Raw genomic sequence first — 14850 nt, 5'->3', positions numbered from 1 at the left:
GTTTCAAAAATAGCCGATCTACAAGCTCACAATGCGTCACATTAGGACGCATTGTGAGCCTGTTTGGCTCACACCAAAGTACAAAATAGGGTTAAAGTGGTTGAACAGAAATTGACAGAGTATATTAACTCATTCTGCTGGGGACCCTCTGAAATCCCCTCAAGGACCCCTGAGGGGTCCCGGACCTCACTTTGAGACCCACTGACCTACCCCTCCACCACCAGTGGGTGGAAGAAGTACTCAGATGTTTTACTTAAGTAAAAGTATCAATACTGCAATGTAGAAATACTCTGATACAACTAAAAGGCCTGTGTTCAAAATGTTACTTGAGAAAAAGTACAAAAGTATTGGCATCAAAATGTACTTAAAGTACCAAAAGTAAAGTATAACAATGATTGAAAATAGCTGATCTACAAGCTCACAACGCGTCGCATCATGACGCGTTGTGAGGTGAGGCTATTTTCAAACAGCGTATGTATACAATAGGACTGAAGTTGTTTAAGTATGTTTTATAATATAATAATGTATATCTGCAAAGTAACTAGTAACTAAAGTTTTTAAATCATTTTAGTGGAGTAAAAGTAGAATATTTGCCTCTGAGATAGGCAAAAGAGTAGTGGAGTAGAAGCAAAAGTAAGGAAGTACTCCAGTAAAGTAAAAAATACCCCCAAATTGTACATTAGTACAGTACTTGAGTAGATGTACTTAGTTACTTCACACCACTGCCCCCCCACACAACGACATCATTGTCTCGTGGGTCAGCGGTGTCGTAACGTTTTGTCACGCAGACACTTGTCCCGTTTCCTTATCCGTCTCCTCCACATGCATCCTCCTCGTGAGGAGAAAAAAGAGGAAGAAAAAAAGGGCTAATCAACCTGTGCAGTCAATCAGCATAAAGCGACATTCATCACACCAGTACCGTGAACCCAATCAATGTGGCTGATTCAATCCCTTGGCCCTTCAGTCAATGTGTCTGTCCTTTCAGTCCGCTCGCTCAGGCAGCTTGAACTTTACAAACTCGCACAATGGAGAGCACAGGGAGGGAGGGAGGGAGGGGTGTGGGGGGACGGGGGGGACGGGGGCTGGATAATTGCGGCGCTTGAAGAGGAGCGTGCTCATGCCCTCGTTGTTTCATTACCGCTCAAGTGGCGGAATGGAGCGGCGGACGGAGAGAGAGAGAGAGAGAGATGGAATGAGAAAACGAGACAGCGAGAGACTATAAGAGGGAGAGAGAGGGTGGCGGACGGAGCGAGCGAGCGGCGGAAGACACAACGAGACGGCGGCGGAGGAATGAGAGAAGTTGAATTAGACACAGGAGTGAGAAAGAGAGGAAAAAACTGTGAGAGTTAGGCGGGGATAACTGAAGGAGGGTGACAGTAGGGGAGGGGAGGGAGGGAGGGAGAGAGAGAGAGGATAGTAAATCAGCTCTCTGGTCCATAGCCCGTGTTCCCCAGCTCACGGCGGCCGTCTGATTAAAAAACAATAGCTGTTCTTCATTTAAATGGAATTCTAAATCAGCTTTCACAGGCTGGAGAGGAGAGGGCGAGAGAGGTGGTGGGAGGGGAGGGACGAAGGCCCCGCGCACACAGGCACGCACGTGCACGCACTCACACATACGCACGCACACGGTACTTAAATATGACATTCATGCACAGACAAACAGATACATACCGACACAACATTCAAAGAGCTGACACGGACCCATATACACAAGGACATGCAATGCAGGCTGACACACAGGCTAACACACGCAAACATGCTCGTATTACTATACTTGTAAGGACATCGACATTTTATGATTGCCATTTCTACCAGCTCACACAACACATTGCGCTGTGGATCGAATATTTTTTGTGGTGCAGGGCACTGGTGCGCAACTGGCTATAAATAAATCAGGCGTAACTCTAACCCCCAACCCCTAAACCTAACCTCTAAATGCCAAAACCTTAACCCCAAACTGAACATTTTACCATAAAACAACCATTTCTCTTCCAGGAAAATGGTATACTCACAATGTCTATTTATCAAATTCTACTATACTTGAAGGGACATTTGGCTCTCACAAGTGTAGTAACACACACACACAAACACACACACACACACACACACACACAGGCAGAGAGCAGCCTGCAGTTGCAGTGTACAGGGAGCTGTCCACAAGTGGTGGTGCTGAAGATGTTAAAGACATAATAAGCTGCAGCACTAGTGGAGCTGTCCAGCGTCCCACTCTGTACCGTGGTGCTGAAGCCAGCCACCCAAAGTGTGTGCCCCTACGCTGCTACTCTGAGGGAAACGTCTCTGTGTCATGGACCCCCAAATGTATATGTTTGGCCACGGACCCCCATCTGAAAATGTTTTGTGCCAGGGAACCCCTGGCACAAAACATTGGTAAAATACTCCTCGTTAGGCTAGACCTCACACGCATAGTAATAACTGTGTGTGTGTGTGTGTGTGTGTGTGTGTGTGTGTGTGTGTGTGTGTGTGTGTGTGTGTGTGTGTGTGTGTGTGTGTTTGAGTGAGTGATAGTTTTGTTGTGTTCCAATGCCTGTCAACAAACTTTCTATCACAAAGAAGATGAGACACTAACTCAATACAAAAGGCACATTGGTAAATAAAATAAAAATGACATTTTTATTCCTTTTCATCACAAGTGTAAATTAAACCATATTTCGGATGAATGAATTGGACAGCTGACGATATAGATTTTAATCCAAAGATAGTATCTGTACTAACTTTGGTTAGAGAATTCAAAGAGGCATTGCGCCTATCAAGCAATCATCCGCTTGCATTATATCGTCTCTGTCGGGTGGAAACCACATATGTCCAAAACTGTGACTTTTCAGGATTCATATTCAAAAGCATCAAAAGTAGTATATCACAAGCAGATCTACAAGCAGATCACTTCGCGCCACGTTTCGAGCTTGCAGATCTGCTACTTTTGATCGTTTTGTGTGACACTGCAGTATGATCAAGTAGGGTATGAAAAAACACACAAAAGTTAACATATGGAGATAAGAGGTTTCTGGCCGACAACAGACAGCGATAGGGTTGTGCTGAGCTTGCAAGGTGATCGCATGCACACCATTGGATGATGTGTACACTAAATAATAGGTAGAGGAATTTGGAGAGAGGCAAATAGGCAAGTGCCGGGCATGGAGTGTATAGGCATGTGCGTGAGTGCGTGCGTGCGTGCGTGCGTGCGTGCGTGCGTGCGTGCGTGCGTGCGTGCGTGCGTGCGTGCGTGCGTGCGTGCGTGCGTGCGTGCGTGCGTGCGTGCGTGCGTGCGTGCGTGCGTGCGTGCGTGCGTGCGTGCGTGCGTGCGTGCACATGGAACTATTCCGATGCTACTCTTCACAGAAAGCAGGCAAAGAGTGTATGCAGCTGGGGAAGAGTGTGTGTGAGAGAAGTATGAAAACCATGAGGGCTCTATGTCTTCATTACTGACAACATTACCAGCACAAAAACATACTCTTCACTCTCAACAGCTGGGAGCTTGTAATGGCATCCTGTCCTGTACTGGTTGAAACAAAGTGCCTGTCCTCTCCTCCCCTCCCCTCTCCAGTCTCCTCAATTGTACTTTTTCACACTTATACTCTTTGACACAGAGTCAAGTCTTCAATAAAGGGCAAGAACTTCTCCCTCTTGAGTGTATGTGTCAATGTTTTGTTTTTTTTGCTTTTATTGCTCCTTTTTATCCCCATCACTTGTATCTTATTTTTGTTATCCACACTGCTAAGGAAGACTAAAGCACAAGAATTCTACTGCCTATAATGCAGCTGTCAGACATATTGTATATGACAATGAATCGGATCCGAGGACCACCGGGGTCCAACTGGACCCTTTACAGGTCTGTAACTGTGAGAGTGTTGGTTCCATTTGTACACTCTCAATTAACAGTTATGTCCCGACAGAATCGTATCTCATATCCCCCCCTAGTTGCGGGTACCGCCGAGATGTCAAACGTTTGCCGTTAGGTCAAATCCGTCCCAATCCTCAGTGTTAATGATTTGAAATACTTACTTGACCCGTAAAGGGTCCATTTGGTTCCATTCGAACACTCTCAGAGTTACAGACCTGTAAGGATCCATTGTTTTAGTATGTGGGGAGAGGGAGGGGGGGGCATAATCTCACCTCTGTCTCCAGGAAGCGCCGCAGGGCTCTCCGCTTCTTGATGCTCTTGCGGCGGATGGACACGGCCACGCTCAGCGCCACGATCACCACCACAAACAGTCCGCCGATCACCCCCGCTGCGATGAGCGGAGTCCTGGGAAGAAGGAGAGGAGAGATTACACGCCGACTAAAATGTCCAGGTTTTCATCATTCACTACCACTTTTATTTATTTCTTTTTATTTAATGTATGGTCACCAGTGGTGTATAAAATAAGTGCATTTACTCAAGTACTGTACTTAAAGGAGCATTTCACCCCTGGAAGAAACTGCAATCACTCAATGGTAATAGTATTTGTAGTAGATAACAGTAGCGCAATTTAAAATTTGCAACCTATGGCCAGAAAAATTATGAAATCTGTGTGTTTGACTAGGGTTTGACTGGACTGCTGCATTACTACAATGACCATAATGCTTTGGTGCACTGCACCTCCTTGTGGCAGGGGAGGTCGCATGTGGGTGTGATCTCCAACAATAACATCCAAACAGCATGCCAGTGTTGCCATGTCTGCTTATTATAAGCGGCTTCTTTCTAAAATGTAGTTGATATTTGGGCTTGTTTCCAAATGTTTTGATTGCTGTTTAAACCAGTGGTTCTCAAACATGTTCATGTATTTTTCCACAGACCCCCATCTGAAATTATAATTTGTGGCAGGGAGCCCCTAACAAATATGTGTCAAAAATATTCCACATTTTGAAAAGCAAATAAAAATATTTTGCAAAAAAAAAAAAAAATCCACATTTTGGACTTTTTCCCCCTCAAGATTTTTTTGTAAATAGCAGATCTACAAGCTCACAATGGGTTGCGAAGCGTTGTGAGCTTGTAGATCAGCAATTTTCAAATATATAATATCCCATGTCTAGGTAAAGTGCTCTTGGCATAGTTATTTTTCTTTTGGGCTTGTTTTCATAGACCTGGCTGCTTATTTCTCTCACAATATCTGGCAACACTGGCTGTCCTCGCAAACGTTCATCTAGTTACATATATGTCCAATGATTCGTTAGTGATGTCATATCACTGGGACATCCTTAGTATCTTCATGCAGTTTCACTTCCGTGTCGCATAGTATTGACATCACTGTCACATCCTTGGTATTATGATCCTAGCCTTTCGTGACGGTGTTTGTTTACCAGCGCTGCTACTCCACGCTGTATTTTTTTTTTCAAGCTTGCGCTTATGAAACACTACACAGGATTATTATTTCATGTCAACATTCAAGTACAACTATCAGAAGATAACTCAGGTAAAGTAATGCCACACTCTGCAAGGGGGGTTGCTCGCTGGCCACAGCTAATGGGAGTGGCCGAGTGGGGAAAGAAGGTTGAACAAAGTGTTACGGACACACCATTGGGGGCTGTCTTTTGAGATGGTCTGACTGAGACACGCCGAGACATGTAGTGCGGAAAGGAATGAGACCAATCTCTCATGACGCAAATAACGTCACGACGTTTGCGAAGATTACTAGATATCTAAAAACACAGATTATTCACAAAAAAAACCCAGGATCTTGTTTCTTGACTCCTAAACTTCATTAAAAGACCGAAAACTTCTTCCAGGGGTGAAATGGCCCTTTAAGCACAATTTTGAGGTATTCTTTTTACTTTACTGGAGTATTTCCAATTTTCAATACTTTTACTTCTACTCCATTACATCTCAGAGGCAAATATTGTACTTTATACTCCACTATACTCCACAAAGGGGGAGAAATGTGAACATAAAAATGGCGGTGTTGAGTACTTTGTTCACCACATACTGTAGGAGCTGGCTGATGTGCCCTTGTATGGGACATACAGTATAATGCAATGTGTACAGTATTAAAATCACATGTTGCTGACCCTCTATGCTTGGAGAACTTAATGACAACGGTATGCAAACGGTAAGCTTGCATGAGTTACAGTAAAATAAATCGTTTTGTGTAAAGTGTGTTTGTTGGGAAATCATTGCTTGTATCCGAAGGCCGGTCCGACAATAAACTGTGCACGGAGACAGAGACCTTTTTCCAATGCTTGACCATTTAAAACGTAGTTACTGGGGGCGCTCCGCGTCATCAGCGCCCATACCCTAGGTGGGGTTGGTGAAAGGGCCTACTCTGTGTGGAGTTTGCATGTTCTCCCCGTGTCTCCTAGGGTAGTTAATACCCTCACAAAAACATGTAGTAATCCTGGTCGCTATACCGCTCCCCCGTGACAGCCGGGGCGCCTGATGGAGGGGAAAGGAACTGGTTGGAATAACGTGTTCCTTCCACGCGCTACGTCCTACCGCGGAACCTCCACCCTGTCAGGTGACAAGAAGTTCAGTTGGCTCTCATGCATTGAAGGAGGCATGAGCTCGGCTCCCTAGGCTGGCGCGGGAGTGTAGGGCCCAGGATCACTTAGATAATTGGAACCAGGTGAAAAAGGGCTACAAAATCGTGGGAAAAAAAATTAAGAAAAAATTAATAAACGTAGTTACACTCTCTGTTTAATGAAAGCCAGGGGACTAATTTGAGGTGAGTTCTGCTCTAGAGCAACAGGCAAAAAGCTCTCACCTGCAATGACAGATGACAGAGAGGGTTGAGGTGATGTGCCCATTAAATTATCACACTCAACTGGCTTCAGCCAAAGTATTATAACTCCTGATCTTTTCCACCTCCTCTCCTCCACTCTCTCTCTCTCTCTCTCTCTCTGGTCGGAACAGAAAGAGGAAAAGTGCCAGGTTGTAGAGGCTCTGGTGGTTGTGGAGTGGAGAGAGTGCAGCGTGCACATAATTACAGTATTACTACAAAATGGCAAGGAGAGAGAGAGAGAGAGCCGTTTGGAGACTTTTTGTAATGTCAGCCACTATGTGCAGGGTTTTTTAGGATTTCAGTAATGGTGGCCTAAGTGGAGAGTGTAAAAAGGGCAACCATTTGAGGTCTCTGTAGTTCACCGATAGACTGCTCCTATGTTCACGATAGATAGATTGAATTCTAATCCTATATTTCGTTGTACGACAATGTTTAGCAGCGAACTTAGTCGTTGTACAGACATGACTGACCTATTCACACTTCTCTTCACTTTTCCTGAATTCTCCCTGTAAAATCTATAGAGCAGTGTATAGGTGAACTACATTGTCGTGTAGGACCCCAAATTGATATGTATTTGGCCACGGACCCCCATCTGAAAAGGTTTTGTGCCAGGGACCCCAGAAGGGAAGATTTTCCAAAGTTATTCAAAAGTTTCAATATTTTTCAAATATTTGAAAAAATATCAGATACCAGGGGGTCCCCAACAAAATGTGTTAACACATTGACTGCCAGAGTTTATTCATAATGTACTCACCCCTGTGCCAGCGATTTGCGTTTTTTTTTTTTTTGTACATTTTCTTTCGAATAAATTGTCTGACTGCGGTTTTAAACACATCAGAATCAGAATCAGAATCAGTTTTATTGTCACATCACAGGTTTACAAGGTAAAAAAGTGGGTGAAATTCTTTTTTGTACATCGTTCCCATCGCAACGTTAGTTTCCATAGAAAGAAGATAGATCTACCAGCAGAGAGCAGCAAATAGACACATTGATCACTCGCTGACTCGCTCCCCCCCCCCCCAAACAGTCAATACGTCATAACCGGATGTGACATTTTCGACAATTGCTGATCGGCCTACTCATTCAGTGCCAAAAATATTTCTGGCTAAAATACATTGTAAAAAAAAAGTGCTTAGGAGCCGAGATACAGCCTTTTTCAGTAATAAGTTAAACAAGAAGTGAATGGAGCAGCAAATCTTCAAATCATCATATCTTGGGTTCTGAAACTTTTTTTTCAAAAAATTAAAAATACATTTAGATTATTATTATTATTATTTTTTCATGACTTCTCAGACGTCATTGGCACTCTGGGCTTATGAAAAACGTGACGTCTGCGACGTCATTGGCACTGAATGAGTTAAGTACGATGTGATACACGACCACGATGACTGTTCGTCACCCGGACTAAAGAAATTAGAAGTGGAGCTCTCCGTTCGTATTTTATACCGTGTGAAAAAACTTGTTTTTCCCTATTCTGGACGAAAATGACCGGGAAAAAAAATTGAGAACCGGAAAAGGAATCTGTGTCATGAAACCGGATCCCGGTGTGTGTGAAGTAAGTGGAAAACGAAACCTATGTTGAAAAATAAACAGAACAGCGCGATCACAGATTAAACAATGAAAATTCCAAAGAACGAGTTAACTCGTTCTTCAGAATTGCGGCACGCAAGCAATGGATTTGAAAAACGAGTTAATTCGATCTAGGCAATCAATGTGTAATAGCATCACAATAATTTTAACCATATGTTATACTTTGGCTATTCAAAAATAGCAGATATTGAAGCTCAGAGCGCATCACTTCATGCCACACTATGAGCTTGTAGATCTATTTTTGAAAAAAATATGAAAATTAGTGCAAATCTTTGAATATGTATATATTTTTTTAAAGCTAATATTTTTTACTCAAATCTTTGCTTCTGGAAGTCACTGGCACAATTTTTTTTAGAATTTTTAGATGGGGGTCCTTGACATGGAAAAAGTTTCAGAACCACTTCTTTCGACGCAACACGCGATCCGTGCTTATCACAATGAGCCGTTGCGTGGGTCTGTTACAGCTCCTTATAGCCTGGTTCACATTACGCAGCAGCTCCTTATAATCCCTGGCCTCAGATAAGCCCTGTGTCAAAACGCGTTCAAAAGCCAACAGATACATGAGACGCGCGGTGCGGGCGAAGTCGGGCCGGGGACAGTTCGCCGGCTAGCATGCTGTGTCGCTTCCTGCCGGGAGAGAGAGAGCTATCTGAGATGTGATAAGAACACTGGTGGCAACCGGTGGGAGAAGTACTCACATTTGTTTTACTTAAATAAAAGTAGCGATACCACCATATCGTTGCTGTCCGGCAGAGACCTCTTATCTCCATATTCTAACTTTTGGTGTTCTTTTGTAAATTAACGCCCATAAATACAGTTTTCAAAGAATTGGAGTAAAAAAAAAAGTAAAGAAAAAAGAAAAAGAATCGAAAGATCTACCTACTCAAGTAAAAGTATCCCAAAATTGTACTTAATTACAGTGCTTGAGTAAATGTACTTAGTTACTTTCCACCACCGGCCACGGGAGAGCTATCTGAGGTGAGATAAGCACAGCGGAAGTGTTTATCCGTCCGGTCCCCCCTCCCCCCTCCCTCACACGGCCACTATCAGAGGATTGAGAGCTCTTTTAATCCCGTCAAGAGAGACCGGAGGGGCCTTTTATACCGCCACGGGCGTACGATGTTTATCAGGTCTCTCTACACCACGCCACACAAACCCCTACCCCCCGCCCCCGCCCCCAACTCGACTTCCAGCGTTGCCAGATTTTGTGTGAGAACTAAGCAACGAGGTCTATGAAAACAAAACCCAAAAGAAGCGACTATAATAGGCCACATGAGCACCTATATGCACCGGGCTATTTGAAAATATCCGATCTACAAGCTCACGAGGCGTCACGTAACATCTGCTTGTAGATCTGCTATTTTCTCTATCTAAATGTTTTCAGATGGGGATACGTGGGACAAATACATATTAATTGTTTTTTTTTGGGGGGGGGGGGGGGGTCTTCCTTGACATGAAGATGTCTGAGAACCACTGGGTTTAAACAACATTAGGAAGGAAGCCCAAAATAAGCAACTGCTCTTTGGAAACAAGCCCCAAAAACTAAAACGCAAGCCTCAGCTACCAATATTTACAAGCGACTTTAGGGCTGTCACGATTATGACATTTTACTCGATGATTAGTTGTCACACAAAGAATTGCGATTAACGATTTAATTGTGTATCTGTCTTTGAACATTATTGGACCATATGAATAAAAACGACATTTCTGTTTGGCTTTTAACCTTCGTAAACAACAGTTGCACAGGGCAAATAACACCTTTAATTATTTTATACTTAAAAAAAAAAAAACATAAATAGTGGAAATAGCCAATCTACAAGCTCAAAACGTGTAGATCGGCTATTTCCACTATTTTATGTAAATATATATGAACATTTTTAACATGGAAATGATTATAATGATTATGCAAACATATAAAGCGATTATCTCAAATAATTGCGATTATGGAATAATTGTGACAGGCCTAAGCGACTTCAGAAAAACATGCCCAAAGTCGCTTATAATAAGCATACATGGCAACACAGGCCGCCTTCCTGCTTGCTTCTACAGCATGCTGGTCCGTCTACTCTGTGCTGTAACAGGTTCAGGATACCGAGCAGAGATCGATAGATGGACCGATAGGCCAGCAGAATGGGCTTTTCTTAGTCTATCTATTGAATGCCATCTCTGTCTGTCTTTCCTTTCTCTTTCTCTCTACTACTACTAACTGTCATTGACTGTTACTTTTATTACACTGAGGAGGCTGATCGATCGAGGACTCAGTGGTGCAGAAACCTTGTATCTCCATATTCAAAATGTTGGTGTTCTTTTCGTAAATTAACGCCCTATACTTGATCATACTAGAGCGTCACACGAAAGCAGCAAAAGTAGCAGATGTACAAGCTCAAAGCGTGGCACAAATCGACGCGTTTCGAGCTTGTAGATCTGCTACTTTTTGCTATTTTTGAATTTGAATCCTGAAAAGTGAACCGGTTCAGGATACCGAGCAGCGATCGATAGATGGACCGATAGGCCAGCAGAATGGGCTTTTCTTAGTCTATCTATAGAATTCCATCTCTGTCTGTCTTTCCTGTCTCTCTCTCTCTCTCTCTCTCTCTGTCTACTACTACTCCTACTCTCATTGACTATTACTTTGTGCTGGCAGGCAGAAACTCTGTTTTTTCCCCCCTGTAAATGAATGCCCTACTACTTCGTCGTGTAAGAGCGTTGTGCAAAAGTAGCGGAAATAGCCCGTCTATACATACAGGCCCACGACACCATGTGAGCTTCTCAATTTTAGACACATTTTGGACAGTGAAAATGGCATAAGTGGTGTCTGTGGGTTTCATAAATATTGAACCAATGAAAAGTATTAACAAGAGCTTGTGACTAAATAATAAAGCATATTGGATCTAGCTCTGGTCCATAGTGTTGGGAGTTCTCCTTAACGCTATGGTACTTTTGACCCTTTCCCCTCACACCCCCGGCCTTAAGTAAAAAATGAAAATCTACAAAGTAACTAGTAACTAAAGTTTTCAAATAATTGTAATGGAGTAAAAGTTTCCTATTTGAGATGCAGTGGAGTAGAAGTAAAAGTATTGAAAATTGGAAGTAAAAATACCTCAGAATTGTACTTGAGTAAATGTACTTAGTTACTTTACACAACTGTCTGTCTGCCTGCCTCTCTCTCCGTAATGTAGATCCTTGCAGCTGCCAGTTCTGCCACAATTGCTTGGTCCCATTCTGTTGGGAATCTCTACTGTTCTACAACACGTGCGTGCTTGCGTGCGTGCGTACGTGCGTGCGTGCCTCTGTTCTCCTGTGACCCATTGGTCTTGTACTTTTTCACCAGCTGTGCTGTGCTGTCCCTGGCCACAAAAAAAGCCCTCCGTGCATCTTCGTTTATTTTTTCTCCTCGACGACCTCCCACAAGGCCACCATTGTTCCCTTGTCCCCCCCACCCTCTCGTGTACACCCCCCCCTTACCCCTTCCCACCACGCCCCAAGGGTCACGCCCTCTCAACCCCGGCGCAAGAACAAAGATAACGCGCCGACAATTCATCAAGATCTGCCGGGGGAGCGTGATGTGCATACGAGGCATTTAAAGCCGGATTTATACTTATAAGTCGCACAACGGTGTCCCGAGCTGGAAATAGCAGATCTACAAGCTCGCGAGGCGACGCGTTGTGGATCGTCGGGAGCTTGTAGATCGGCTATTTTACGGCGCGGGACACAGTCGCACTGCGAAGTATACATGGCAGGCACAAGGGACACATGTACAAAAACACACATGTGGGGACTTTGAAGCCTCTGAGCTACTCATTAATCAGTGTGTGCGTGTGCGTGTGCACGTGCACGTGCTTTTGTGTTTGCGCGCACGTGCGTGCGTGCGTGTATGTGTGTGCAGCGGAAATAGCACGATGTGACTTGTTGTGAGCTTGTAAATCGGCTATTTTCTTCAGACTGTTGTTGTGTGACACTGTCATACGACAAAGTCTAAAATAGGGCCATTGATTTATGAAGAAAAAAAAACATGAAATATGAAATAGAGTTATACGAATATGGTACCTGTCCATCCAGCCAATACAGTCTTGCAGTCTTGGCCCGACACACCTGGATAAATGGAGAAAAGACATTACCTAATCATTGTCGGTATACCAGCCGAGATCTGTCTACATATATATCTGTAATATATATCACTAAACCTGTGGTTCTCAAACCTTTTTAGTTTTATTTCAATGACCCCCCCTTCTAACTCTGAGAGTGTACAAATGGAACCAAGTACACAGACCTGTAAGGGTCCATTTAGTTTCTAACTACAGTTGGTGCCTAGTGAGTTTGTGAGTCATTTAGCTGGGGACCCCCTGGAACCCCCCAGGGACCCCTGGGGAGAACCCGCTTTGAGAACCACCCAATAAAGCCAGTGAGTCAGTGTCACCCATTTATTTGTGGGTGACAAATAATGTGTGTTACAGCAACACACCTGTCTGCCGGAGACACATCAAAGCTGCACGGCTGTCAAAAGGTGTGTGTGTGTGTGTGTGTGTGTGTGTGTGTGTGTGTGTGTGTGTGTGTGTGTGTGTGTGTGTGTGTGTGTGTGTGTGTGTGTGCGCGTGTGCGTGTGTGTGTAAGAGATGACAGGATTCTGTGTCAAAGCGCGTCTGCTGACTTGACAACACTGTGTACGAGAAGAGAGGAATTAATCTCTCTCTCTCTCTCTCTCTCACTCATCTTTACCTCTTTCTGTCTGCTATTCCCTCTCTCTCTGATCTGCGTTTCCTTCACACTGCCTGCATCATCTCCTTTCCTAACTCCTTACACCTGCCCTCTTGCTTATTTTTCTCCTTTCTTCTTTCTTACTTTCTTTATTTCTTTCCTTCCCTCCCTCCCTCCTTCACTGTAGGGTGGAACAGTTGATTCAAATAATCGATTGAATAATTACGAGGGTATCAATTGATAATTGATAGTTTAATGAACTAATACATTTCTATTTTGGGCATGTCATTATAGGGGATTATTTGTTAAAGCTTCTGATTCTACAAGCTCTTTTCAGGTTTTTTTTTTTGGTACTATTTTGAAAAACATTTTAACCTCCCACTCGCCTGTCACTCAGGAAGCCCACCCTGTGGAGTTAAATACTGAGTCATGTTCGCCAGCCCTATCCCCCCCCCCCCCCCCTCTCCCTCTCTGGTTATCGTCTCTGTCGGATGGAAACCTCATATGTCCAAAACTGTGACTTTTCAGGATTCAAATAAGGAAAATAGCAGATTTACAAGCTTGTAGAGGTTTAAGAGGTTTCTTGCCCGATGGCAACACCATAAGAACTACTGTATAGTGAACTGTGCCGTGAAACGTATTTCACAGGTTTGTTGGATTGGACCCGTACAGGTACTGTATACAACTCTGAGAGTGTACAAATGGAACGAGTACAGAGTAAATTGTATAGCGTACTGGGATACAAATCATAAATTGCATATCAACCCGGGGGTCTCTGAAATTAAACAGGTTGAGAAGCACTGGTATAGACTCTGTATCTCGGGAAAGCATCCGTGTCATTTTAGATTTTAGCAATACGAGTGTGTGTCACGATTCTTAAAAAATAGGAGGTATGCAAGCTATGAGCTTGTACTGTAGATCTGCTATTTTTGAAAAATCTTGAAAATGTGTGCAAATCTTTGAATATATAACATAACACATTTACTCAAATCTTTGAATATATAACATAAAACATTTACTCAAATCTTTGCTTCTGGGGGTCCCTGGCGCAAAATATTTTGAGATGAGGGTCGGCGGCTAAATACATATAATTATATATATATATAATTATAACCACTGACATTGCAACATAAGTTTTTCAGAAAACTGTTAGGATTTAGAAGACATTCGTATAGAATCGGCCTCATTGTCTTAATCGGTTAATTACTGTACGACAGTACGGCCTTTTTGTGTATTATTGAGCATTTCCAGTTAGCATTCAGAGGTGTTCTCCTCACTGATCCTGGTCTTAGTCAAGGTGCTCGTCTCGATTGACCATTTCTGCTGAGTCAGCAGCTGTACTCTGTCTGGGAAGAACGTTCACATCAGCATTCTGGATGACCGGCAGACACACAGACTGCTGCTGGCCTCTCCCACCACCTCTATGTGTGGCCTTTCTCTACACAGCAAAATCCTCTGTGTTAAGTAACTCACTTAACCCATTAAAACCGGGGAAAGCATCTGTGTTTTTTAGATTTTTAGATTTCTTTGGGCTACTCCAAAAATAGCAGATATACAAGCTCCGAGTGCCGAGCTGAGCTTGTAAATCTGCAACAACAAAAAAAATCTTGAAAAATTTATGCAAATCTTTGAATTTATATATATTTTTAAAGCAAACATTTGTAACTCCAATCTTTGCTTATGGGGATTCTACAAATGTCTTCTAAAAGTTTTCTGATTTTTTTTTAGTGGTTCTCAAACCTTGACCTGTCAAGGACCTCCAAAATTATATGCCAACCCCCCACATCTGAAAATATTTTGTTCCAGGGACCCCCGAAGCAAAGATTTGAGTTAAAAATGTTTGCAATAAAAT

General features: G+C 43.2%; 1 protein-coding gene across 2 annotated transcripts in view; it reads right to left on the bottom strand.

Annotated features, from left to right (window-relative positions):
• erbb4b (erb-b2 receptor tyrosine kinase 4b) overlaps positions 1-14850 on the bottom strand; it is a 549356-nt gene that overhangs the window by 97332 nt on the left and 437174 nt on the right. For both annotated transcript variants that reach the window (XM_080456958.1, XM_080456959.1), the window contains exons 16-17: positions 12351-12395; positions 4132-4264 (exon numbers count right to left, since the gene is read on the bottom strand). In XM_080456958.1, coding sequence (XP_080313084.1) covers positions 4132-4264; positions 12351-12395 — 178 coding nt within the window. The remainder of the gene's footprint in view (positions 1-4131; positions 4265-12350; positions 12396-14850) is intronic.

This window comes from Gymnoscopelus braueri, assembly GCF_963280865.1.
Source record: "Gymnoscopelus braueri genome assembly, chromosome: 18".
Lineage (NCBI taxonomy): Eukaryota > Metazoa > Chordata > Actinopteri > Myctophiformes > Myctophidae > Gymnoscopelus > Gymnoscopelus braueri.
Note: the sequence above shows the minus strand (reverse complement) of the source record. Positions and strands in the feature narration are given on the sequence as shown.